Consider the following 23,130-nt stretch of genomic DNA (forward strand, 5'->3'; position numbering starts at 1 on the left):
TTTTCTCTCTTTTCGGTTTTCTCTGGACGCCTGCTTCCATCGTGAAAAACCTTTTCCCAGTACGTTCTCTTCTCTTTTATTATTGGTTAGTGTTAAATATATATATATATATATATAAACAATCGTCAGCATTTTGTTGCTCTCCCCACGTCACTCCTCGACGGATGAACGCAGAAGAACGATTCATATGGAAAACGGTAAACGTTTTATACACGCACACACACACAAAATATACTTGTATATTCGACTGGACATGAATTCCTTCAGTTTTCTTTTTCCTACCCTTTCTTCAAGGGCGAAAGTCTTTTTTCTGGAGACCCACGCATCCACCCAAAAGCAAGAGCAACGTCATCACCGTAATGATAAACGAATCAGGCGTTTCACTGCTTCAATCAATTCTCTTTGGATTCCCCCAAAAAAAGAACCTTCTAGAAGAGGAGGTAAAATAATACTAAAAGGCGGTGGCGTGTGTCAGATTTCTCCTAATGCTTCTCCCGAATCAAATCGCTGTCTGGTTTTGTTCTCCACTTCTATTCTCTCCTTTTTTCCCCTTTTTGCAACAAATGCGTTTTTTGCTAAACGTGCTTCCATGCACATCTCACACACCATTCTTTTCATTCTTTAATCTCTCTCTCTCTCTCTCTGTACTTTTGTCTTCGGGGTGACCCCACACTTTTTGCGTAACACAGGATGACGCTATCGTCCGTACAGCACGTTGTCGTGGTTTTTTCCCCTTCCCCTTCCCATGTTGCTTCATCTTGAGAATTCATTTGTTTGTTGATACTTTTCTTTGGTATTCTGTCGAACGCACGCGTGAACGTCGGTCAGAACTCCCTCCTCCATAAAAGCAAAAACGTTCTTTATAGTCTTCGTTTTCACCTCGTTTTGAGAACAAAAGTCTTTGCAGCGATTCCTCAATTCATCACGCGCTTTTGCGGCTCTCTTTGTCTTCTCTGTTGTCCGCTCTTGTTCTTCCTCCAATTCTATATTTCTTTTGCGACTCTCACGTTCACGGGTGTGCGTGTTTGGGCCGTAACCCCCCCCCCCCCCGTAAAAGAAAAGCATTTATACGCACATTCAAAAGAGGAGGCTAAAGCAGAGAAGAGGGAAGCACAACCGCACTCTGTTTTCAGTGCGGACCACCGTGAAGGTGCGCCGTACCGAGCGCTATTTTTATCACCCACCCACCCATTTCGGCTACTGCTCCTGTGCAAAGGGAGGAGCGGCGTTGCTATTTTAAGTCCTGTGAAAGATATTTGTGTCTGCAGCTTTGCACTCGCCAGGTGCTGGTCGCTGTTGTGCCTCTCTGTTCAGTATTTTAGCAAATTGAGGACGACACACAATATAAATATAGGCTTTCGCTCTCCCTCACCCACTACCCCACTATACCGACGCTCGTGCATGCGTGCTTTTGAGCGCGCGTGTGTGTGTGTGTGATCGTTGCGAGGCTGCTGTGTATTGGCTCACGACAGTGGTGACAGTAACTGTCTTCTCAGACAGCAGCAGCAGCAGTAGCAGCGACGTTTATTACTTGAACTATTATTGTCGCTTTGTTGTGAGGTAACTGGTGTCACACCGAACCTTTCTACGCGTTGTTTTTGTTGCCTAATACATATACACACACATATTATATATTTTTCACTGGTTGTATTTGACGTAGCGAGCCTTTGTGTTTCGGGCACTGCTCGCCACCTTTGCGTCTCCTTCACGCCTTCCTTTTTTTTTCTCTGGTAGTACCGACGCGTCTCCGTTTTCTTTTTCTCCGTTCCCACATACACCCACAACGAGAAAGGGAGAAAAAGCAACATCAGTTGAAGTCTAGCAAACGATGCCGTCGCTGTCGGAGCGTGACCTCGGCCACGTGGAGAAGCTTTTCAACGCCGTCAGCAGTGTTCTCGACTACGATCATGCCCACCGCACCTACGACACCGCCACCACCTCTGCCGGCCCTGCGACGAGCAACGCCAACTTCGTTCCCGTACCCTCGCCCAACGCTACGGATGCCCTTCCGGCCCCCCAGCAGCAGCCGTCGTCGAAATCTAGAAGAGCACAGTTTTCGCTCCCACCTACGGTGGTGGGAAGCGGGCGAAATGCAGCGAGCAGCCCCGATAGCTCGTCCGCCACGCTCGCGTCCACGGTGACGCCCTCCGAAGTATTGCGGGAGCACCAAGATCAGCTGACTGAGCAGAGCCGTGGCCGATTTACGACCTCGTCGACCGGCGCCGTCAGCGGGTATGTGTCGAAGCGACGACTGTGGGCGGAGCTGGCCTTTCTTATATGGCGTGTCGTTGGCCTGCAGAAGCTGTCCCTCATGGCCTTTGTGACGAGTAATCCGGATGAGATGCTGATCGCCCTCGCCCGGGCGCTGCTCAGCTTTCTGAAGGAGTCCTGCGCGACGTTCGCGGGTCTTGGCAAGGCGATGCGCATGCGCCAAGTTGGCCTCCTCGCGCAGGAGCGCCTCCTCTTTCTCCTTCGTGTCTTCTGCAACCTGAAGAACTGCACGGTGATGCTGAGTGAGATAAGCGGGGCGAGCAGCGCGGCGGATGCGCAGGTCGTCTTCGACGCGATCTGCGCCGTTGTCGTGGCGGGCCAGCACTTCTCGTGGATGTCGCAGATTTACGTGTGGTTTTGCGACGAGGCGGCTCGCTTTTCCGCCGCGGGTGCGGCCATCCCCAGCGCGTACGTCTACGCCACCCACGATGCCCTGCAGTGCGTCCTCGGCTGCTGTACGAATCAGGCGGCGTGTGCGCGTGCGTTTCTCTACGCCGAGCCGGTGGCGTGCGTGACGTACATGTTCTACGGCCTGAAGCTGCGTATTTCGACCTGTGATGTGCTGCGGCCGTATGAGGACGATCGCGTGTTGAAGGAGACGCTGCCAGCAGTGACCGCGGCAGCATCATCATTGTCAGCAGAGCCTCCATCCGCAATACAGCGTGAGCCCGCGACCTCGAGCGTGGGCAACTCCCGCAGCGCGCTGCCTCGCCACCTGAACTCGTTTGCAGCGAGTGAAAGTGACGCCAACGCGCAGCTGTGCAACTCACCCATTCCTTTACGTCCGCCCGGTGCTCGGTATCTAAACACGCGGTATTTTGGTTTGCTTACCTTAGGTCCAGCTTCCGCGCCAGTCTCTCCCGGACTGCAGCAGCAGCAGCAGCAGCAGCAGCGTGAGGGCCCCATTGTGGTAAACTGCTCCGCCGTTGCCTCGCTTGTGCGCCCCTCTCCATCGCCGTCGTTGTCGTCGCAGAAGGTGAATTTGAGCACTTCCTGGGCCTTTGACACGCCAGGCCTCACGCGGGAGCAGTTGAAGCAGCTGCTTCTTGGCGGCCGCGAGAACGCCTTCGACGCGCTTCTGTTCGCGGCGCTCGACGTGGTTGTCGAGGTGCTGCGGGTGACACGTGACTACGGGCATTGGATGGTGCTCTCGATGGTCAGCAACTTGTTGCTGCTGAGTAGGAAGAACATCGACGTGAGCGACGTGGCTTCGCCGACAACGACGTCTGCTGCTGCTGCCGCACTGCCTGCACCGCTGCCGCTCTCGCACGTGGTCGCCATGTACGAGAACATTACCGTCATGTTTGTGTTTCTCTTCTCGCTCATGCAGGGCCTCGACGATGACGATGACGATGGCAGACCGCTGCGCAGAAGTGACGGCCACGGCTCTGCAAATGCGGAGAAGCCGGCATCCGGCGCCGCAGGAAGCACCGGCGTTGAGGACAACGTTGCCGACAAGGCGGTGTTTGTCAAAGGCGAGAAGAGTCGTGGAGGGTCTACCGGGCCGTCGGGCACGCACGGTGGGGGGAAAGACAACACGCCGCTGCCACCGTCCTCCTCGCTGCACCAGCCCAGTGCGCTCGCGTCCGCCGCACGTGTCGGGCTCAGCGCCGGCTCCATCAGCTCCACACCAGCGCCGGAGCGGTTCACCGCCGCCGCGACTACCTCCCCGCATGACACTCCGCAGCTGCGTGAGGACCTCTCCCAGCACTTGGTGCATATGGTGCTGCAGACGGACGTGCACGCCGTCGTGGTCGCCACCACGCGCGTCCTGCAGTGCGACCGCACGCTCTTTCGCGTCCTGCACCAGTTCTGCGTGCTCGACGGGCGCACGATGGAGCAGCCCAAACTGCCACTCTTGCCGCCGCCGCCACCAGCTTCGAAGACGTCGGATAGTAACAGCGTCCATATCGGCACGGGCAGCGGCCGACACCGCCGGCACAATGCGTCGCAGGGACACACGGCGAATGACACGACGTCCATGTCGCTCTCCAGCGCCGGTGGGGGAGTCAATGCGAGTCGGGCGCTGACCGGCGGCTCTCTGCCGTTCGCCTCCCTCGGTTCGCCCTACTCTGGAAGCGCCGCCACGTTAACTCCGTACCTCTCGAGCGGCCGCGGTGCGGGAGGGAGGCGCGTCGGCGCCCTCGACGGCACGTACGACAGCAGCGCCCCTGTCTTCAACGCTGCCGCCAGCTTTTTCACCACCGCCAACTTTGGGGACCTGCGGCAGGTGGTGAACGCGATCGGCGTCGGCGGCAGTGAGACACCAAACGACGGCGGCCTGCCCAGTGGTGGCCTGTCGGGTGACTTCAGCGGCAGTCACGGCTCGCTGCAAGGTACGCGCGGCAGCGGCGTGGGCAACTCAAGCGGCACCGCCAACACCTCGCAGCGCCGCTCCTCGAACGCACAGAAGTTGCAGAAGCAGCGTGTGCGGAACCGCAGCCAGGGCACGGACAAGAAAAGCGGCGGCAGCGGGGAGAACTTCGCCAAGTCCTTCTTTAAGTCCTTCTTTGGAAGCGGCAAGAAGGGCGGCGGTCTCTTCACCCGCAGCATCACGAACGACGTGGATGAAGGCGTGGAGCCCAACAGCGACGACGAGGGCTCGTTGGACGGCGACTCCTCCTCGGCAGGTTCGTCGTCGTCGTCCTCCGCCAGTGGCGACAGCGACAAGAGCAACGTTCTCGGCAACGCCGCTGAGGTTGCCGGCGGGGCTGACCCGCAACTCTCCACGATGCGCAGTTTCGGGGCGGCCAGCAGTGGCTCGGCGCTGCGGCGCAGCAGCGTTACATCTGGCGGCTCACGCCGGCCGCCGCTCTCTCCCTTCACACAGCACACACGTCGTAGTCACAGACACCATCGCAACCGCAGCAGAGCCAGACCGCATGATTCACCTTGGCGTGATGTCCCATCTTTCATTGCACTCATCAGCGAGCTCGTGCGCATATTCAACCTTATCCTGGCGGACACAGAGCTTTCGATTGATGTGCGACTCGGGGCGGGGCTGCTGCTGCCGAGCATTGTCCTGCGTGACACTCAGGTGTTTCGCCTATACGAGGGCCGCGTGCTGATCCGCAACTACCTTAGCCTGCTGCTGCATGAGCTCCAGCATAACATCCAGCTGCGGTCTGTCGACGACGGCAACGACACCACTACTGCACAACAGCCGCAGACGTCCACCGGCGAGGTGCTTAGTCAAGAGAAGAGGTCAGGCGAGGGCCCAGTGCAAGACCCTGCGACGCCAGCGATCATCGGCAGCAGCAGTGGGGGGGGCGGCGGCAACGTGGTCAGCGGCCGCGCGCACTTGACACAGCGCGAACTCATCACCTTGGTGTCACGTGTGATGGAGGCGCTGGAGCAGACTTTCAAGGTGCTCGGCGCGACCCCGCTGACGAGCGACGTCGCCTCACTGACAGAGCTCCCGTTGTACTTCTTCTGCGCGGATGGTAAGACGCCCTTCGGCAACGCGCTCGAGCGATCTTTTACGCGCGTGGTGGTGCTCTGGTTGATTGGCCTTGTCGGCGCGCAGTGCGACGAAGACATTGATAAGAACGCCATGGAGGTCCTTCTTCGTTTGATGAGTCGCGCCGTCACGCGGGGGTCGCTGCCACGAGACAGCGGCACCACGTTGATGCTCAACGCCGCCGGTACAGCCACCGTCGTGCAGATCAGCTCCGTCTCGGGCGCAGCCGTGCCAGACATGCCCGGAACGTCAACGTGGGACTGGACGGAGAGTCACCGTGTACTCCTCGATGACGCTGATGTCGCGGCGGCCAGCGATGCTGGTGCTAAGGGTGATGGTGGTAGTGGTCTCTCGGCCCATGCAGAGTCGGCAATTACGGGGCCTCTGTCGGCTTCCAGCGGGCCTGTCGCGACATCCCTTGCAAGTGGACGTACGGGACACGTGGCAGGTGCTGCTGCTGCTTCTTTGTCCCTTCTCCCAGACGACGGCAACGGCGACGTGGGTGGGCTGTACCGCGGTAACGTCAACAACTCCTTGTTTGATAAAACCGAGTTTGTCGGGCTGGCGGCGGCGGCGGGCACCGATCGCGCCGTGGCGGAGTGCGGCAATACCGTTGAGGCCCTCGGGTCTGTCTTTCGTGTGCTGCTGGGGCGCTCACCCGAGCTGCTGACCCCAGCCGGGCTGTCGACGGTGCTGGCCTTATTTGCGAGCCACGACAGCAACGTGTCCTGGCTGGGGCGGGAGTGCATGATGCGCTCCTTGGAAACGCCCTCCTCCTACCTCCTCTACGCGGACGTGATTCGCGACAGCGACTCCTTTGCCCTCACGCAGACCCTCTCCGTCATCTCCGCCTATCTGAGCAGCAGTGCCTTGAGCCCCGTTGCGCGGCACGAGCGGCGGGTGTGGATGCAGCGCTCCGGCTGCGTGGACGCCGCGGTGCGGGTGCTGGTCCGCGTGCTAGACTCCCCGTACTCTACGCCGACCTTCATGAAAACCATCCCCCACCTTTTCCAGCTGCTGTCTGCGTTTGAGTCGGTGGAGCACACGGCCCCGCAGCTATCCGGCACCAACTTCGTGGCCGCCGTGACGGAGCGGCTGGAGAGGCTGGAGGGGACGGAGTATTTCATTATCATCACGCAGGCCGTCCTGGACTCCTGCATGGGCACCTACGGCGGCGTCGATGGCAGCTACACAAACGCCGGCGGCCCTGGTGCGCACTACGCGGAGATGCAAGTGGTGGGAAGCTTTCACATTGCACAGCACAACTGCGCAGCAGAGAAGCCGGTCTTCTTGGAGCTGCTCCCCTCGCTGCTGCGCTTTGCGGAGAGGCACAACGCGCAACTGTACAGCGAGTTAGTCGAGGTGCTCTTCCGTGTCCTTGAGTGCACCGGCAACGTGCGATCGGATCGCCTGGCGGACTTGGTGCTCGACCACGGACTCTCCCAGATGCTGCCCTACCTGGAGCTGTCCGGCGCCTACGTTGAAGAGCGGCTTCCCTTTACAGGAAGTGCTGCGGAGCTGCATCGCTTTTGGCAGCCGGTGCTGCTGCGTGCGCCGCGCCGCAGCGAGCTGCGCTTTACCTCCTTCGGCGGTGTGCAGATCAGTGTCGGCACCTGGCCCGACACCGGCTTCACGATCGGTGCGTGGTTCAAGTTTGATCGTCTCTACTCCACCATTCCTCTCTTTGAGTTTCAGGGCGTAATCAGCGACGGCGGCGGTGGTGGCGCTTCCACTGCACCGCGTGGGTCGCCGAACTTGACGGCGTTGCTTTTCATCTTCGGTGGCGACAGCGTGCAGCTTACCCTGAACGACGCGCGACGCAGCACCGTCAACGAGCACCAAGCGCTGCAGAACTTCGTGCCCAATAAATGGATGCACGTCTGCGCGGTGCTCCGCACGACGCAGGTGCTGGACGTATACATGAGCGGCTTCAAGGTCGGCACCACGGCCTTCCCCGCCTTCGCCTCGGGAACCGATGTACGCGTGAACGTTGGGTGCACCGATGCTCTCGCACAACACCCCTACGGCGGTGGCGGCGGTGGTGGCGGCGGCGGAGGCGCGAGTGCGAATGCAGCTTCGCTCTTCTCGATGGGGGACGTGACGCTTTGGGCGCAGGCGTTGAACCGGTCCCAGGTGGAGGCGGAGCTCGCGAGCACTGACTGTCGCGGCATCGGCAGCAGCCGGCTCGTCGTCCCGGCCAAGATTTTGGAAGAGTCGATTCCGCAGGAGCTGACGCTGGTGCGTCACATGAGTAACGCCAGTGTTGGGGCGGCGGTGGGGTCTCCGGGGCAGGTGGGTGGCAACTTCGCTGGCTTCGCTGCCTTGATCAATCCGAAATCAGCCGCGGCTGGGGTCGGTGGCGGTGGCGGAGGGGTGAGCAACGCAAGCATCGGGTCCGCCGGGCACGACCCACGCAACGTCCTCGGTCTGTCCTTCTCGGCCATGGCGTCTGGTGGCAGTGGAGGAGCAGCGAGTAACAACAACGCTGAATATGACGAAGCAATGAACAGCGGTGACGGTGGTAGCTGGAGGAGCTCCGCGCAGTCGCGGCTGCCGATCTCCACGCGTATGGCGCGTTTTGTGCCCTACGAAAACGACGACAACCTGCTGCGCAACGTGCTATCGAACACGGCGAGCTACCCCGTTGTAGCGAAGCTGGTGGGGCGTTACGCTACCCCGCCCAAGACCTGGGTGGACTACCCGCTGCTGTGGGCAACTCGTGGCGGCGTTACGCGTTTGTTAGACTGGCTTCACCTGGTCACTTCCTCCGCGCAACTCGAAGGCCTTCTGCAGCTAATTACCGTGTGCTTCCTGCGCACCACGCTGGCCGTGACACTCGACGCGCGCACCTACATGCTCTTCGCCTACATGTTGACGCACCACGTGGCGGCCTTCTTCACCAACGCGGCGTGCGACCAGCTGTTGACGCTGGCCTCGTCGCAGATCAACGTCTTCGACGAGGAGCACCGCATCATCGTGAACCGTCTAGCCTTCGAGCACATCCTCGGCAACGTTGCCTTCTACGCCGCCATTCCCTTAGACGCGGCGCTCTACCTGCTGCAGCGTGTCCATCGCCTCTTTCACCCTTCGCAGTGCCGCTACGCGAGGCACAACGCGCGCTTTGTCATTCCGTACCGTTTCGTGGATCGGCTGCTACACAGCCTCGTCGATGTGGCTGCGCAGACCCCGCTACCGCTACGCTCTGCGGTGGTGCAGGTCGCCCAGCAGGTCTTCGTGGCCTGCGACATGGAGGAGGGCCTCGTGCAGATTTTTGTGTCGCTCGTCGCGCTGCTCACCCCGGATGTGGCGACGGTCGTGAGTCGCTTCAACCCACACGTGAAGGCAACGCTGCCGGTGCTGACCGCCATGACGCACGGCAAGAACTCACTGCCGCTGCGCACGGCGAATTATCTGACGACGCTGTTGTTGTCCAGCTTGGTGGAGTGTACGGCGCAGGGCGCCTTCCTCACCGCACTCGCCCGCACAGTGGACCTGCCGTGGTACGCGTCGTGTCTCTCGCGCTTCGCCGACCCGACGAGCGTGGTCCTCGCCACGCGCATCTTCTTCGAAGCCGTCGAGCACAACCCGATCCTACAAGAGGAGGCGATGCAGCACCAATCCGCGATCATCGAGGCATTGACGGTGCACGCCGCGCATGACGACCTGGTGCTGTTACTGCTGGCGCAGTCGGTCGGGGCAGCGCGCCACGTCGACGTTCTCTCCCGGAAGCACTCCCTCCAGCAGCAACTCGACAGCGTCATGACCACCTTTCATGTGCACCCCAACTCCCTTGTGGCCCCCATCTTCGTCAAGATCTTCGTCGTGCATCTCTATCGAACGGTGCAGGCCCCGCGCCGGCAGGCTACCCGGTCCACCGCAGTGCGGCTCGGGGAGCGGCGGCTGTCGTACCGCGTACGCCGCTACTTCAGCCTGGCCCGTATCTGCAGCCGAATCATGATTCTCCTTCGCGTCAAGCGCTACCGTGCGCTGCTCCTGCCTCCGATGCTCGTCTCCACCTCTAGCACGCCAGTGCTGGGGCCCACGAACTTGCCGCGGCACCAACGCACGCGCAGTGCTGGCATGCTGAGCGGGATCAGCTCCAATATGAGCTTCGCGCAGAGTGCCGCGACCGGCCCCATCACCACCACAACGCCAGGCAACCTTTCGTTCGCGACAAGCGCGCTCGTCAGCGGCGCTGGAACAGGTGGTGTCAGCGCGCAGCACCTGCCGTCTTTCGCGGTCAGTCCTCTCGGGTTGCAGGATGCGATGGCACTCAACAGCAGCGGCGACGGCGGAGGTCCACTGCGGGGCCTTTCTCCGCCGATGACATCGTTGGCCGCTCGCGGTAGCTCCGGCCGCGGTGAGGACGACCACCACTACCATGACGACGATGAGCTGCAGGCCAGTCGCAGTGTCTTGAGCAGTCACAGCGACATGAAGTTGGTGATGCCGCCACCAATGAGTGGTGGATTCGGCGGCGACAGCTCGAACTCTAGGGATGATGACGGCGTGGGGGGGGCGATGCAGCAGTGGAAGCCGCCGGTGTTGCTGCCGGACATGTGGTCCGTGCCCGCCCCACTTACCACGTCCACGACAATCGCCGTTCCAGCACCGGCTGCGTCACCGCCGACGACGCCGCGCACGTCGAGCCTGTCGCACCGCCTGCTGACCGATGCCACGGAAGGTGCCGCTCGTGGCAGCGGCAATGCAAGTCGTATGACGCCACCAATAAGCCTGGGGACGTCGCCGACCAGCGCTAACGCCGCCGTCCGACGAGTGCGCGTGAGCGACGGCAAGCAGACGGACGACGACGTCAGCGCCAGCGAGGATAGCGGCGACGACGACAACGTGGCGGAGGAGAAGGCGGAGCGGAAGATGAGCTCGCAGTTCTACGTGCACTCGCATACGCACAAGCGCGCCTTCGCGGTGCTGCGGGTTTGCGTCTTGCTGTGGCTGCCGATAGAGGTCCGCCGCTCGCGTTGGGTCATCACAACCGCCAACAGCACACACACGCTGTCGAGCGAGGAGGACTACGCCACCCGCCACGCCACGACACTCTTCTGCATCCGCATGTTCCGCCACTTCGCCTCCTTTTCCGCCAACTTCTACCTCTTTGTGAGCTCGCCGCTGCAGGTCGGCGCGCTGAGCGCGTTGGCGGCGTACATCACACGCGACATGCTGGTGGAGGAGGCGGATACGTGGAACACGGTGATTCACACGATGACGTCCGCCCCGATGCGGCAGTCCGGGACGGCGTCAGGCCCCTCCATGGCGGTGGATAAGCCTACGACCTACGAATCCGCAGCAGCAACAGCTTCGACGACGATGACATCACATGCGACCGGCGAGGCCTCCTCGTTGCCGCAGCAGGAGCCCGGTGTGACGCCCATCGACGACAGAACAGTACAGCAGCAGCAGCAGCAGCAACAACAGCAAGGAGGAGAGAAGGCAAAGAATGAACGGCCGGCCGAGGCGGCAGATGACAGCGCCCCGTCCACATCACCGACACCTGTGTTAGCACCGACGGTCGCCTTTCAGGCATCATCTCCCAATATCGAGACCATTCACAACAACGGCGACAAGAGTGAAAATGCCGGTGACGGTAGTGGGGCCCTCACCGAGGCGCGAAGACGGCGGAGAGGCAGCGGTGCAGCCGCAGCGACTCCGTTGACCGTTTCTGCGCCGACACAATCTGCCCAGTCGCCCACCTCGGCCACCCAACGCATGCCACGCATCAGTTCCATGACGTTTCGCACTGCGGAGTCGTCGTCTGCGCAGCTGGATCAAATGACGGTGCTCGAGTCGCCGGAAAGCAGCGTGCGGTTTGTCTACGATCTCGAGGACGACGTCGACGAAGACGGTGTGGCGAGCAACACCGCCACGGCCTCTCCCCTGCAACGGCGGGGTGGAACAGTGCCGGTGGTGGGCGGGGAAAGCGTGAACGATGTTGACGTGAACAGCGTGCCGAACACCTCGTTTGATGCGGAGGGCCCGCCGTCGATCAACGTGACACGGGTGCCGCCGCGGCGTCTCATGATGCAACAGAAGTTTATGCGGCAGCAGCAGCAGCAACAGACGTCATCGAGCCTTCCACTTTCCTCGTCCGCGCCGCCAACCGCAACGGCGGATTCGGTGCCGTCCTTCTTGAACGAAACACGCAGACAGGACGCGTTACAGGAAACCGCAAAGCCGAGTACGGCGGCTGCCTCACTCGGCGCTACTCACCCAGACCCAGGCAGCCCTCTCGGCTCTCCTGATGGTGCGCTGGACACCTCAAGGAGGGAGTACGCCAAAACAAAGGAAGTCAACAACAAGGAGGAGGAAGACGGCGACGACGACGACGATGACAGCTCGTCCGTTTCATCCGCCGACTCTGCCACAAGTCAGACCTCCGCCGCTTCCACAAACTCAGCGCCCATCACCTCCTCGACCGTGCTCGCGTCCACGTTCTCCACCACGACGGAGGTGGCGCCGTCCTCTGCGCCGACGACGACCGCGGCTGCCGGCAAGAAGGCGGTGAATGCGCCGGTGCCGTCCTTCTCGAACTTGCCAGATGCCCCAAATGCCCTGCTGACGTGCGATCCGGTCGACGCGTACCCCGGGAACATCGCTAAGGTGGCGGCGTGTGCGGGCGAGGTGGTCCAGCGAGACGCGGTGAGCATTCTGCAGGCGTTGATCCGCGCCTCCCTCGACACGTTACCCGTGCCGCACTGGATAGGCGGGCCTACCTACGGCTCCTGCGGTGGGCTGCTCTTTCAGCTGCTGCTGATTGTGTCTGCCAAGGCGGCCACCGATGACGCGACGACGACGCTCGTGCAGTACTTTTTGTTGAGTGTCGGCAACGCAGTGAAGGAGCAGCGCGATCGCGAGTTGGCGCTGCCGCCACGGCAAGACGCCACCACCACCGCTGGCTCCCCGCTGGGCCCGCACTGCCCGCTGTCCGCCACCCCGATGTTTCCGGGCCTGGGCGATGCAAGTTTCGGCCACGGTGCGATGGCCGCTTCTCCGCCGCCGCCACCGCCACCGTCTCGTGGGCTGTCCGGCTCTACGGATAGCGCCATGCACTCGTCCTCGCTGGCGATGGGCGGGGGCGGCCTTTTCGGTACAACGAATGCATCCTTCACCTCTTCTGCGATGCTGCCGCCGCTGTCGCCCAACGTGGGCGGGGCCGCCGCCGTTAGCAACCCCCTCCATACCAGCATTACCAACAATGACAACAACTCCAACATCACCGCTTCCGCGTCACTCGCCGGAACGCCGATGCCGCTCGCCCCGACCCAACAACCTTTTTTTTCACCCAACAGCGTCCCGGCAGCGGCGGCGGCATCATCGCCTGCGGGGCCGCGTCACACGGTCCAGTTCGTCCAGCCGCCTCTCTCCCAACGTGCCGGCGGCAGCGGTGTGACGCACGTGCCGCACCCGCACGCTATCTCCGCGTCGTCCTCCCCCAGCACCGGCAACTTTTCTGATGTGTTTCTGTTCAACGTGAACCACTTTACAGATCTGATAGTTGACATGCTCGCCATTAACGTGCTGGACCTGCCGATGGCGACCCATTACTTCCTGACGTTGCTGCTGCTGTGCCAGGAGTGGCCCAGTCGCTACATCGATCAGCTCAGCTGGCAGGTGATGCGGGCGTGCATTGCGGTGCTGAACCGCCCCTCGATGCAGGATGCGAGCGTCGGCCTCATCGAGAGCATCTACACCCTCACCACTCTGGTCCTGCGACGTGGGTGGAAGCACAAGGGGGTGTTGGAGTGTCTCCTCCGCGTGCTGTACCGCGTGTACGGCGCGCTGCCGCCGGCGTGGATGTCAGACGAGGACGCGAAGCACCGCAAGCGTCTCATTACATTAATTTTCCGCCACATGGTGCAGACCTATGCCGACACGAAGGAGCTGGAGAAGGCGCTGACGGTGCGCACGCTGACGCAGCGGCTCTCGTTGTACGACGACTTTGTTATGATATTTTCGCTGCCGAGCGAGGAGGAGTCGATGGCGACCTTTGAACAATACTGTGTCGCGCAGTCGTCGTCGATGGAGACGCTAATGTCGGGTCGACTCAAGGCAAAGGCGGACCTCGCTTTCAAGGCGAGCATCAAGACGCGTAGCGAGTACATCAAACGCATCAAGGCCTTCAACAACCAATACGTGCAGGTCACGGAGGTGGCGGACCGGTACAGAAAAGCGGCGCTGAAGAACAGCTATGCCTCGCGCTTCTCCTCCTACGTCGCGACGACGCCGGTGCTTGATGACTCGCAGCTGCACTGGCTGCTGTCCTTGACCTGCGCCCTAGACGGTGACCACCGTGCCGCCGCCTGTGGCAGTCACCCCGAGGCCGCAAGCGGAATTGTGGTTTCCGACGACACGAAGGACGGCAATAACAACGCCTCCTCCGCACCCCCACATGAATCGCAGCTGGAGCAGATGCGCAACTGCGGTGACGTCACGCTCTACCACTTTCTCGACACGGAGCTCAACTACGGAGAGTTTAAAGGTGTGTTTTGGGGAACGGGACGCGCGGCCCACCACCACCGCAGCAACAACAGCTTTCTTGCGACATCACACCTCGTATCAGCCCCTGCGACAGCACGTGCGTCGTCAGCAACGAGTGGCGGCCAATACAGCAGCCCTAACGCTTCCACCGCCCCGAGTTCGTTTGCCCGCACACGATTGCTGTCCTCCGTGCGCGGCGCCTCTGTCAACGGTGAGGATCCTGCAGCCGCGGTAGCGGAGACACAACCCGCCGCAGACGATGACGCGGAGCCACAGCAGCAGCAGCACCAGTCCCAAAAAAATGATCTCGTGCGCGCCGCGCAGTGCGAGGAGGAGGTGCAGCACATCGCCGTGCTACTGCCGCCCTTCACCACCCGCTGCCGTCCACACATCGGTAACGAGGCGGTTCCCATCTCGCTGAAGGACCTGTCCATCACGCTAACCCCGTCAGCCCTGACGCTGCTGCGCTACCTGCTTGCGCCGAACGAGATTCTACGCTTTATCAGCAACGGCTTCCGCATCAACGGCATCCACGCCACGCCCTGTCTCATCTTGCTGACAAGCACGACGTTGAAAGTCATTGGGTTTTCGCGGGTTACGGAGGGGGGCGATATTATTCTCTGCGAGTACGACGACGATGAAGACGATCCGCTGAGCCGCGCCGGCAACAGCAACGCTGCCTCCGCTGCCAGTCCGAGTGCGGAGACGACGGCAGCGCCGATCAAAGCTGCGCGAAAATATATGTTCAGTATGTCCTCCATGACGAAGCAGTTCCAGAAGTTCTTCACGGGCAACTCGACGAAGCGGCGGCAGCAGCAGGATGGCACGCGTGTGGCGCAGGCGGTACGACAGGTCATGGGCCGCAACTATCAGAACATATTCTGGTCCTACCTCGTTAGCTCGATCCGCACGGTGCGCTCGCTGCGTTATATGCACCTAGACACCGCCGTGCAGCTGCAGCTGTACTACGACGAGGGCCCGATGCTGTCCGTGGTGGACGCGAGGCAATCCATGAACCCGTCCGCGCGGAAGGAGTTCATGAAGGTGCTGAAAGATGTCGTGGCGCCACAGCAATGTACCTTTGTCGATGAGACGCAGCGAGCTGCGAGCATGAAGGCAAACCTCGTGCGGTGGGCGACAGGGGCGATGTCCAACTACGACTACCTGCGTTTCTTAAACGAGGTGGCTGGTCGGACCAGTCGTGATTTGAATCAGTACCCCGTCTTTCCGTGGGTGCTGGCCGACTACGCGAGCGCGACGCTTGACCTGGAGTCCGCCGCCACCTTCCGTAACTTCGGCTACCCCATGGGGGCGCAGACGGAGTCGCGGCGCGGCATCGTGGCGCAGCTCTTCGAGAATACGCGCGAAGTCTGCGACGTCGAGACGGGCAAGTCCTACCCGTTCCACCACGGCACCCACTACTCCACCAGCGGTGGTGTGCTGTACTTCTTACTGCGCGTGCAGCCCTTCACGACCTACGCCCGTCTTTTCCAGGGCGGTGACTTTGACCTGGCGATGCGGCTCTTCGACTCCGTGGCGGCCTCCTTCAGCTCCTGCGTGACGGGGCCCGCGGACTGCAAGGAGTTGATTCCCGAGTTCTACGTCACAAACAATTTTCTGGCCAACGCCGACCACCTCCCGCTGGGCGTCAAGTCTGACGGCGAGCCGGTCGATGACGTGCGGCTACCGCCCTGGGCGAAGAACTCCCGTCAGGTCTTCACGGCGGTGATGCGCTATGCCCTGGAGAGCTTCTACGTGATCGAGCATCTGCACCAGTGGATCGACCTTGTCTTCGGTGTGCGGCGCCGCGGTCCGCTGGCGATGGAGCGCTTCAACGTTTTTCAGCGCATGACCTACGGCGAGGAGGTGGCGCAGGCCCTCCAAGAGGCGGGGACGCCGCACGAGTGTGATGTCATTATTGCGGAGGTCGAAAACTTCGGCCAGACGCCGCCGCAGCTTTTCCAGGAGCGGCACCCGTCACACCAGGAACTCGTGCCGGTGCTGCAGGGCCGCGCGACGGATGGTGGGTCCGCGGGCCACGGCACACGCAACGACAGTGGTGGTGGGGGAGGTGGAGGTGGAGGTGGTTCGAGCAACAATCTCAACAGTGGTAGTGGGAATAGCAGCGGCGGTGGTGCTGGTGGCCGCAGCGGCGCACCCAACGCTGCCAACGTGAGCGCCATCACCCTCGGCGGACTCTACACCTCCGCCCACTCCGCCTCCTCGGCGTCCGGCGCAGGGACGCAGATCGGGTCCACCTTCAGCAACTTACTCTCCTCCGGCACCTTTGCGAGCGGGCAGACGTACACGCAGGCATTTCGACGAGAGGCGCCGAAGGTGGTGCGCATCTTAATTCACGCGATGGATGCGCCGCAGACGTGGTTTGTGCTACGCGACCCACCAATCAACATTCTGCAGCACCCACCCCCGCCGTCTCTGGTGGAGAACTTCCGCCAGTCGCGCCCCGCCGTGCTGCGCTTTTCGCCGCTGCACACGTCGAAGAAGCTGGCGTGCGCCTACGCGCAGCTCGTCCCGGTGCCGGACACGGACTACTACCTGTGCTGGCACGAGCACGAGGCACGACTTATGCGCTACACAGCCGGCCAGGCTGTCTTCCACTCGATGATAGCCTTCAAGCCGCCGGACGAGAGCGGGGCACGCATTAGCGCGGTGGCGGTCGGCACGCGGGAGTCGGTGCTGCTCATCGCGATTAGCACTGGGGCCGTGTACTGCCTCTTTCCTGATGACATTCTCAGCGGAGCGCTATACCTGCGTGTCACGATGTGCTATCACCGATACGCGGTGGAGAAGATCGTGCTGGATCCTGCGCGGCACCGCGCCATCACCGTCACGCGCGGGCACCACGACGACGCGCCCATTGTGTGGCGTGTGCAGCGCAGCAGCTGCAACTTTTTGTGTCGCCTGTCACTGGAGCAGCTGCTGCCCATTCCGACTGAGGCGGAGCTGACGGCGGCGGGGCAGACCGCCGAGGACGCAAAGGACGCGCGCGGCGCGGTGGATATGGCGGTGGACAGCGTCACCGGACACATCGCCGTTGCCACAGCCCGCGCGCTCGTCATCTTCGACAACAACGGCGCACCCTTCGGTGTTGGCACGTTGCCCTCGCCCAACTCAGTGCGCGCAGTGGACTCTGTCACACTGGAGGACGACAACGGCGACGTGGGGGTGGTGGTCGGCCGCGCCGTCGTCGTGATGCCGAACCTGACTGCCGTGTCCTTCTACCAAACGAGCGAGTGGGCGGCCGGCATGTCGGTGCTGATCACCGGGCACACGGATGGCAGCCTGTCGGTGTGGCGCTGCCTGCGTCTGCCGCCCGACACCGTCGAGCCGGGCAAAATAGCGATGGTGGAGTTCCATGCGCGCCTCTTTTCAGGAGCGGCGGCAACGGTGCCGTTGAGTGCGTCCGCCACTGTCGCCGCGGGCGCGTCGTCTGCTGCTGGCGGGGCGGCGGCTGTTGGTGGGGCTGCTGGTGGGAGTAGAGGGCAAGACGGTGGTGCGTCTCTCAGCCGCAGCCCGGCCCCTCTCGCTGCTGGCGGTACCGATCGCCCCACCGCGACGGCGAACTCGTCCAGCTCTCCGTCCACCGCAGCGCTGGCCTCGACGATGAGCAGTGCCGGGTGTGTGGGCACTGGGACCGGCGCGACGAACTGCCCGGTGACGTGTCTGCAGCAAGAGCGCGCCGATGTGCCGACGTTCTTGGTGGGTTACGCGAACGGCTCGACGCGGCAGCTCGTGTTTGAGGATCCGGCGTTGACCGCGGAGGCCGGGACGGCGGCAGCGGCGGTGAGGACAGATGCCAACGTCTGTAGTGCAAAGAAGGCTCTTTAGAACTCCCCTTCTCTATCATGGTTTATTGCTGTTACTATTTCTGGTGTATGGCCGATTGTTCGGTCGCTACCTTTTGCATGTGAGGAAAGCAGAGACAGCGATTTCCGTTCAGCGTACCTTTCCTCTATTATTATTTCTTTGCATCTATATTTTTTTTTGTTTTTGTGTTTGCGGATGATCGGGAAAAAAAGGGTAGAGGGAATTGATCCTACGTTGCCAACAAACAGTGGTGCAATCGAATGTAACAACAAGAGCTAGTCTTTATGTCCCTTCACTCTTTCTCTGTCTGTGTGTGTGGGCGGGGGGGGGGGGAGGGGATGAAGTGCCAGCACCGCGCATCGCGGCCTGTGTGCGCTCTGCCAGTGGCAGGGCGATACGATAAGCGCTGTTTCACGTTGTGGGGTCATCAATGCGAAGCTATGTGGGCGTGCGTGTGTGTCTCATCTCAGCCCACATTGATGGGGCTCCCATTGCGATCTTGAATGGTTGCTTCGCCGTCTCGTCTTCCTTCGCTGAATCATTGACACCTCCTCTTATTTTCTTTTCTTTCTTGCTCCGCGACGCAACGCCTCTTTTCCAACATTGCTGCACAACAACAAATAAACGGATAGTATTTTGCACCTCTCTCCGACGAGAAGGCCACGCCTGCCCCACATTGGAGCGTAGACGTCGCGCTGGTTAAGTGAGGTGCCACGCTTGTCGATATACACATACATGTATTGTTGTTACTTCTATGTTCCTTGTGCGTTGCGGCTTTCACTCCCGATTATTTTCCGAGTTTCTCTGTTTTCTCGAGTTCTTTTCTCATTCGCACGCCTATTATCCATACTTCTACTGCTGACAGTTGTTTGACGTGACGCCGCGATCCATACAACACACATTGTACTTTTTATTTATTCATTTATTTAGGCGTCAACTACTCTGCTGGAAGAAGTTTTTTTTCTGAGCAGATAGCTTTTGGTTTTCGCTTCAGTGATCTCAATGATCTACACTCTGGGCCTGGTGCTCTACGAGCCACCAGCTGAGAGGCCGTTGGGGGAGTGGGTCACCAACGTGGCGGTGCGCCGCGGACTCAAGGAGGACCTGGACGAGGTGCAGTGCAGCTGCGTGTCGGACAGCACAGAGGAAAGTGCACACGACAGCACGAGTAGCAGCCCTGGCGGCACCACCACCGCGCTTCAGGCGGTCACTGCGCACCTGGAGGCGGCGCTCGCCTCTAAGCAAGCGTCCGCCGCCGGCGTTGATGCGTCGTCCTCCATTCGACTGCTGTGCCTTGTCGTCGTGATTTTCTGGGATGGACAGGCGGAGAAGAGCAGGGCGAGTCTCACACAGCTGAAGCAGCTGAGCGACAAAAAATGGTTGTCTGTCCATGTGCCCGACTGGGGGGAGCAGGTCGAGGTGGTGGTGCAGGCCCTCAACGCGAAGAAAGGTGAGGCGAGTATCATGCTCAACGAAGCGGCGCTCGTCTCGAGTCTGCGCAAGAAACTGCAGACGTCCACGATGGCCGCGAAAGGGTGGTGGAGAGAGGGTCAAGTGAATCGCACACATGCCGCAGCCGCGTCCAATGCGCCGGCACAACACGCCGATCCGGCTGCGTCTTCCTCCCTGTCCTCCACCTCCCAGCCGCCTCACGGCTCGAACGCAAACGCTGGCGCTGTCTTGGGCGAAATCGATCTCTCCGAGGCGGCGGTGCGCCGTGCTGTTGAGGACGGACAAGGGGAATGCTTTTTCCTCCTCAGCGACCGTGATCGACAAGGGCTGGCGGAGAAGGTGGAAATGCTCCACAAGAGCTGCGCTGCCGCGGAACTGGGATGTGCGCCGGTGATGGCGGAGCCACGTGAGGTGCACCTCCCGCACGGCGGCACTGGCAACACCTCCGGTGCGAACAGCAGCAATACGACGAGAGAAACAGCAGCGACGGCAGCAGCGTCCACAACGGCGAAATCTTCTGCTTCTTCTTCCGCGGTCCTGTTTGCACAGGAGTTCCTGCTCCGTCGCAGCTGCCCACCGGCGGCACACCTGGAACTGCGGCTGGCGATGTGCGGCAACGTTGACAGCGGAAAGAGCACGCTCACCTCCGTGCTCACGCGTGGGTGCCGCGACGACGGCCGCGGTCTCGCTCGCGCGTTCGTCTTCAACCACAAGCACGAGGCCATGACGGGGCGCACCTCCAGCATCAGCGAGAACCACCTCGGCTTTTCGGCCACGGGTGGGGTGGTGAACTACGCGCTGCTGCAGCCGCACCGGGCCGATGCGGTGTTGCGGCCGTTGGCTCCAGCAGAGGTGGCGCGACAGCTCACTTCTGCCGTCACGCCGGCATCGGCTGGCAGGTCATCATCATCGTCGCCCGCAGCAGCAGCAGGCGCGACTGTCACTGCTGCCTCTGCCCACATGACGCGCCCGTACACACCGCAGGAACTCGCGTCACGCAGCTCGAAGGTGGTGACCCTCTACGACCTGGCCGGACACGAGCGGTATTTAAAAACCACCGTGCTCGGGATGACGCGGAACATGCCGGACTACGCCTGCATCGTCATCAGCGCCAACAACGGCATTCAGCGCATGACCAAAGAGCACCTGGCGCTGTGCCTGGCTCTGAAGCTGCCCTTCTTTATTGTGGTTACCCGCATCGATGCGACGCCTCCGAACGTGCATGAGGAGACCGTCGCGAGCATCCACAAGCTGCTGAAGATCCCGACGGTGCGAAAGCTGCCCTACCCGGTGCGCCGCCACGACGAGGTGATTCTCGCTGCGAAGAACCTGCGCCACGACCGCATCGCGCCCGTTTTTGAGGTGAGTAACGTCACCGGCATTGGCATTCCCGAAGTACTGCAGTTTATTAATCTGCTTCCTATCCGCAAAGACTGGCGCCTCGCGCGTACGCAGCCGAAGGAGATGATCATCGATAGCACCTTCTTCGTGACGGGTGTCGGGACAGTGGTGGGCGGCATCATCACTCAAGGCGTTTTTCGCGTCAACGACACCGTGCTGTTGGGTCCGGACGGGTTTGGCCACTTTCGACCCGTGTCCATCAAGTCGATTCACATCAAAGGCGTCGACTCGGTCGCCGCGGAGGCCGGCAACGACGCCGCGTTCTGCCTCAAAAAAGAGAAGCGCAGTGCGATACGCAAGGGCAACATCCTCGCCGACGCGGCCCACCCACCCACATCGTTTTGGCAGTTCGAGGCGGAGATTACCATCTTGTACCACTCCACGACCATCACGGCGAACTACGAGCCGGTGATTCACTCGTCGACGGTGCGGCAATCTGCGCGGATCACCTACGTCGCGCAGGAGATCCTGCGCACCGGCGACAAGTCCCTGGCTCGCTTCCACTTCCTGTACCGTCCCGAGTACATGAAGGAGGGGCAGCGACTTATCTTTCGCGAAGGGCGGACGAAGGGGATCGGCACCGTGACGAAGCTCATGAGTGAGCCGGACGAGCACATTCTAGCCAAGAACAAACTGCGAAAAAAGATGCAGGAAAAAGCGCATGCCCCCGTCATGGCCAGGTAGACTCCCCCCCCCCCTTAAAAAAAAAACGGAGGAGGGGAGAAGGGGGAAGATGGGGGAGGATAAAACTGCACTGACACCTCTGTGCGTGTCTTGGTGGTTTCTGCTATTCTCTTCGCCAATCAGATTTTATCGTTGTTGTATTCTTCTTGTGTCGTGACAGAATTTGGCATTCGAGTGCGTGTGGTTCTCTTCTGTTCGGTTAGCAAACCCCAAAGACACGTTTTTCACGTGTTGTGGCGTATGCTGTGGGTGACCAACTAATCTTTTGTTTCTCCTTTTCGGTTTTAAATACCTTTTTGTTGGATGAGGAGGGGGAAAGGATATTCACTGTTGTGCAGACAAAACGAACAGACAAAGAACTGCTGCGCGGTTTCGTAGACGTTTTATGTTGCTTTTCTTCTTGCTCTCCCTCTCTCCCCATTCAGGCAAGAGAAGCGTCAGGATCTGGTGTGTAGTCGCACGGTGGTGTCGTGACCACCACAAAGGCCAAAAAACGAATCATACGAATAAGAGAAGGGAAAGAGGGGGGTAAGCCTCGATTCTCTTTTAAAGACGCTCTTCCTACCTTAGAAGGGAGAGAAAAAATCCCACATGACTTGGCCGTTTAAGCTTTCTTACCTATTCGGTTGTTTTGGTCTGGTTTTGTTTTCCAGCTATGTTGCGTCCCACCTTTCCGCCCCCCCCCCCCCTCCTCCCCCCCTCTTCTCTTCCTTCCTCGGCGGACGACACCTCCTTCCGGCCATCGCAGTGACGCAAGGGAAGAAGACACAAAAACACCCGTTGAGTTTTTTTTTAATACGAAAGAAAAAATGTCGTCTACTCAGGCCGCCGTAGGGAAGAAGTCCGGAGGCGTCTTCCAGCGCTTTGTCGTGGCACCCTGCGCGAACACGGCACACAAAATCGAGCACCGCTCCGCCACAAAGCTGCAGCGCGTTGAGCCGGCCGTCGCGGCGTGGATCAAGACGCACGAGTCCACCGGCGCGGATGCCGCTGCCATGAGCACGAAGCGCTTCCTGCACGAGCAGCAGCAGCTGCTCAGCTACCGTGTGGTGCGCTTCTTCGACGAGGTCCGCTTCCTCGGCTCTGGTCAGTACTTCAAGCAGTACAACTTCGCCTGCTTCCTGCAAGACGCACGCTTTTTCACGCAGGCGCTGTTTATCTTTCTATGCGCCGTGCTGGTCGGTCGTCGGTCCATCTTCGCGCCGATCCACCCCGACAGTCCGCTGGCGATTGCGCTGGACCACAAGGTGAACCCGAACTACTGAGGAACACGGAAGCGTTGATGTGTCTGTGTTTCTTCTTGTTCTTACATACAGTTGTAGGTGTGAGTGGGAAGAGCGTGCGGGGACGCGTTCGCGGAAAACAAAGAGAATTGAAGCAAAAGAAGAAGAAAAAATGCGACGGACAACACTTGACAATCCGCTGGATGCTTTGATGCAGCGTAAAACCCCGTGTAGCGCTGCTGCTAGCCTTTTTAGTGCGGATGGTGTTGTTGCTCCCTCATGTCCTTCTTCTTTTTTTTTTCTCTCTTTTGTCTGAGT

At 60.6% G+C, this 23,130-nt stretch overlaps 3 protein-coding genes across 3 annotated transcripts; all 3 read left to right on the forward strand.

Annotated features, from left to right (window-relative positions):
• Positions 1-687: 687 nt before the first annotated feature.
• Positions 688-18,073, forward strand: ABB37_02360 (hypothetical protein; the record flags this gene model as incomplete). The annotated part of the gene is made up of 1 exon (XM_015799327.1): positions 688-18,073. Exon 1 carries the CDS (start codon positions 1,829-1,831, stop codon positions 18,071-18,073), a length of 16,245 nt encoding a protein of 5,414 aa, XP_015662805.1. The 5' UTR covers positions 688-1,828.
• Positions 18,074-18,682: 609 nt separating this feature from the next.
• Positions 18,683-21,589, forward strand: ABB37_02361 (putative GTP-binding elongation factor tu family protein; the record flags this gene model as incomplete). Its single annotated transcript, XM_015799328.1, has 1 exon — positions 18,683-21,589. The coding sequence occupies exon 1, from the start codon at positions 19,055-19,057 to the stop codon at positions 21,587-21,589; it is 2,535 nt and encodes an 844-aa protein (XP_015662806.1). The 5' UTR covers positions 18,683-19,054.
• Positions 21,590-22,335: 746 nt separating this feature from the next.
• On the forward strand, positions 22,336-22,854 carry ABB37_02362 (putative mitochondrial hypothetical protein; the record flags this gene model as incomplete). The annotated part of the gene is made up of 1 exon (XM_015799329.1): positions 22,336-22,854. Exon 1 carries the CDS (start codon positions 22,399-22,401, stop codon positions 22,852-22,854), a length of 456 nt encoding a protein of 151 aa, XP_015662807.1. The 5' UTR covers positions 22,336-22,398.
• Positions 22,855-23,130: the final 276 nt, after the last annotated feature.

The sequence above is a fragment of the Leptomonas pyrrhocoris genome (assembly GCF_001293395.1).
Source record: "Leptomonas pyrrhocoris isolate H10 chromosome Unknown, whole genome shotgun sequence".
NCBI classification, from domain to species: Eukaryota; Euglenozoa; class Kinetoplastea; order Trypanosomatida; family Trypanosomatidae; genus Leptomonas; species Leptomonas pyrrhocoris.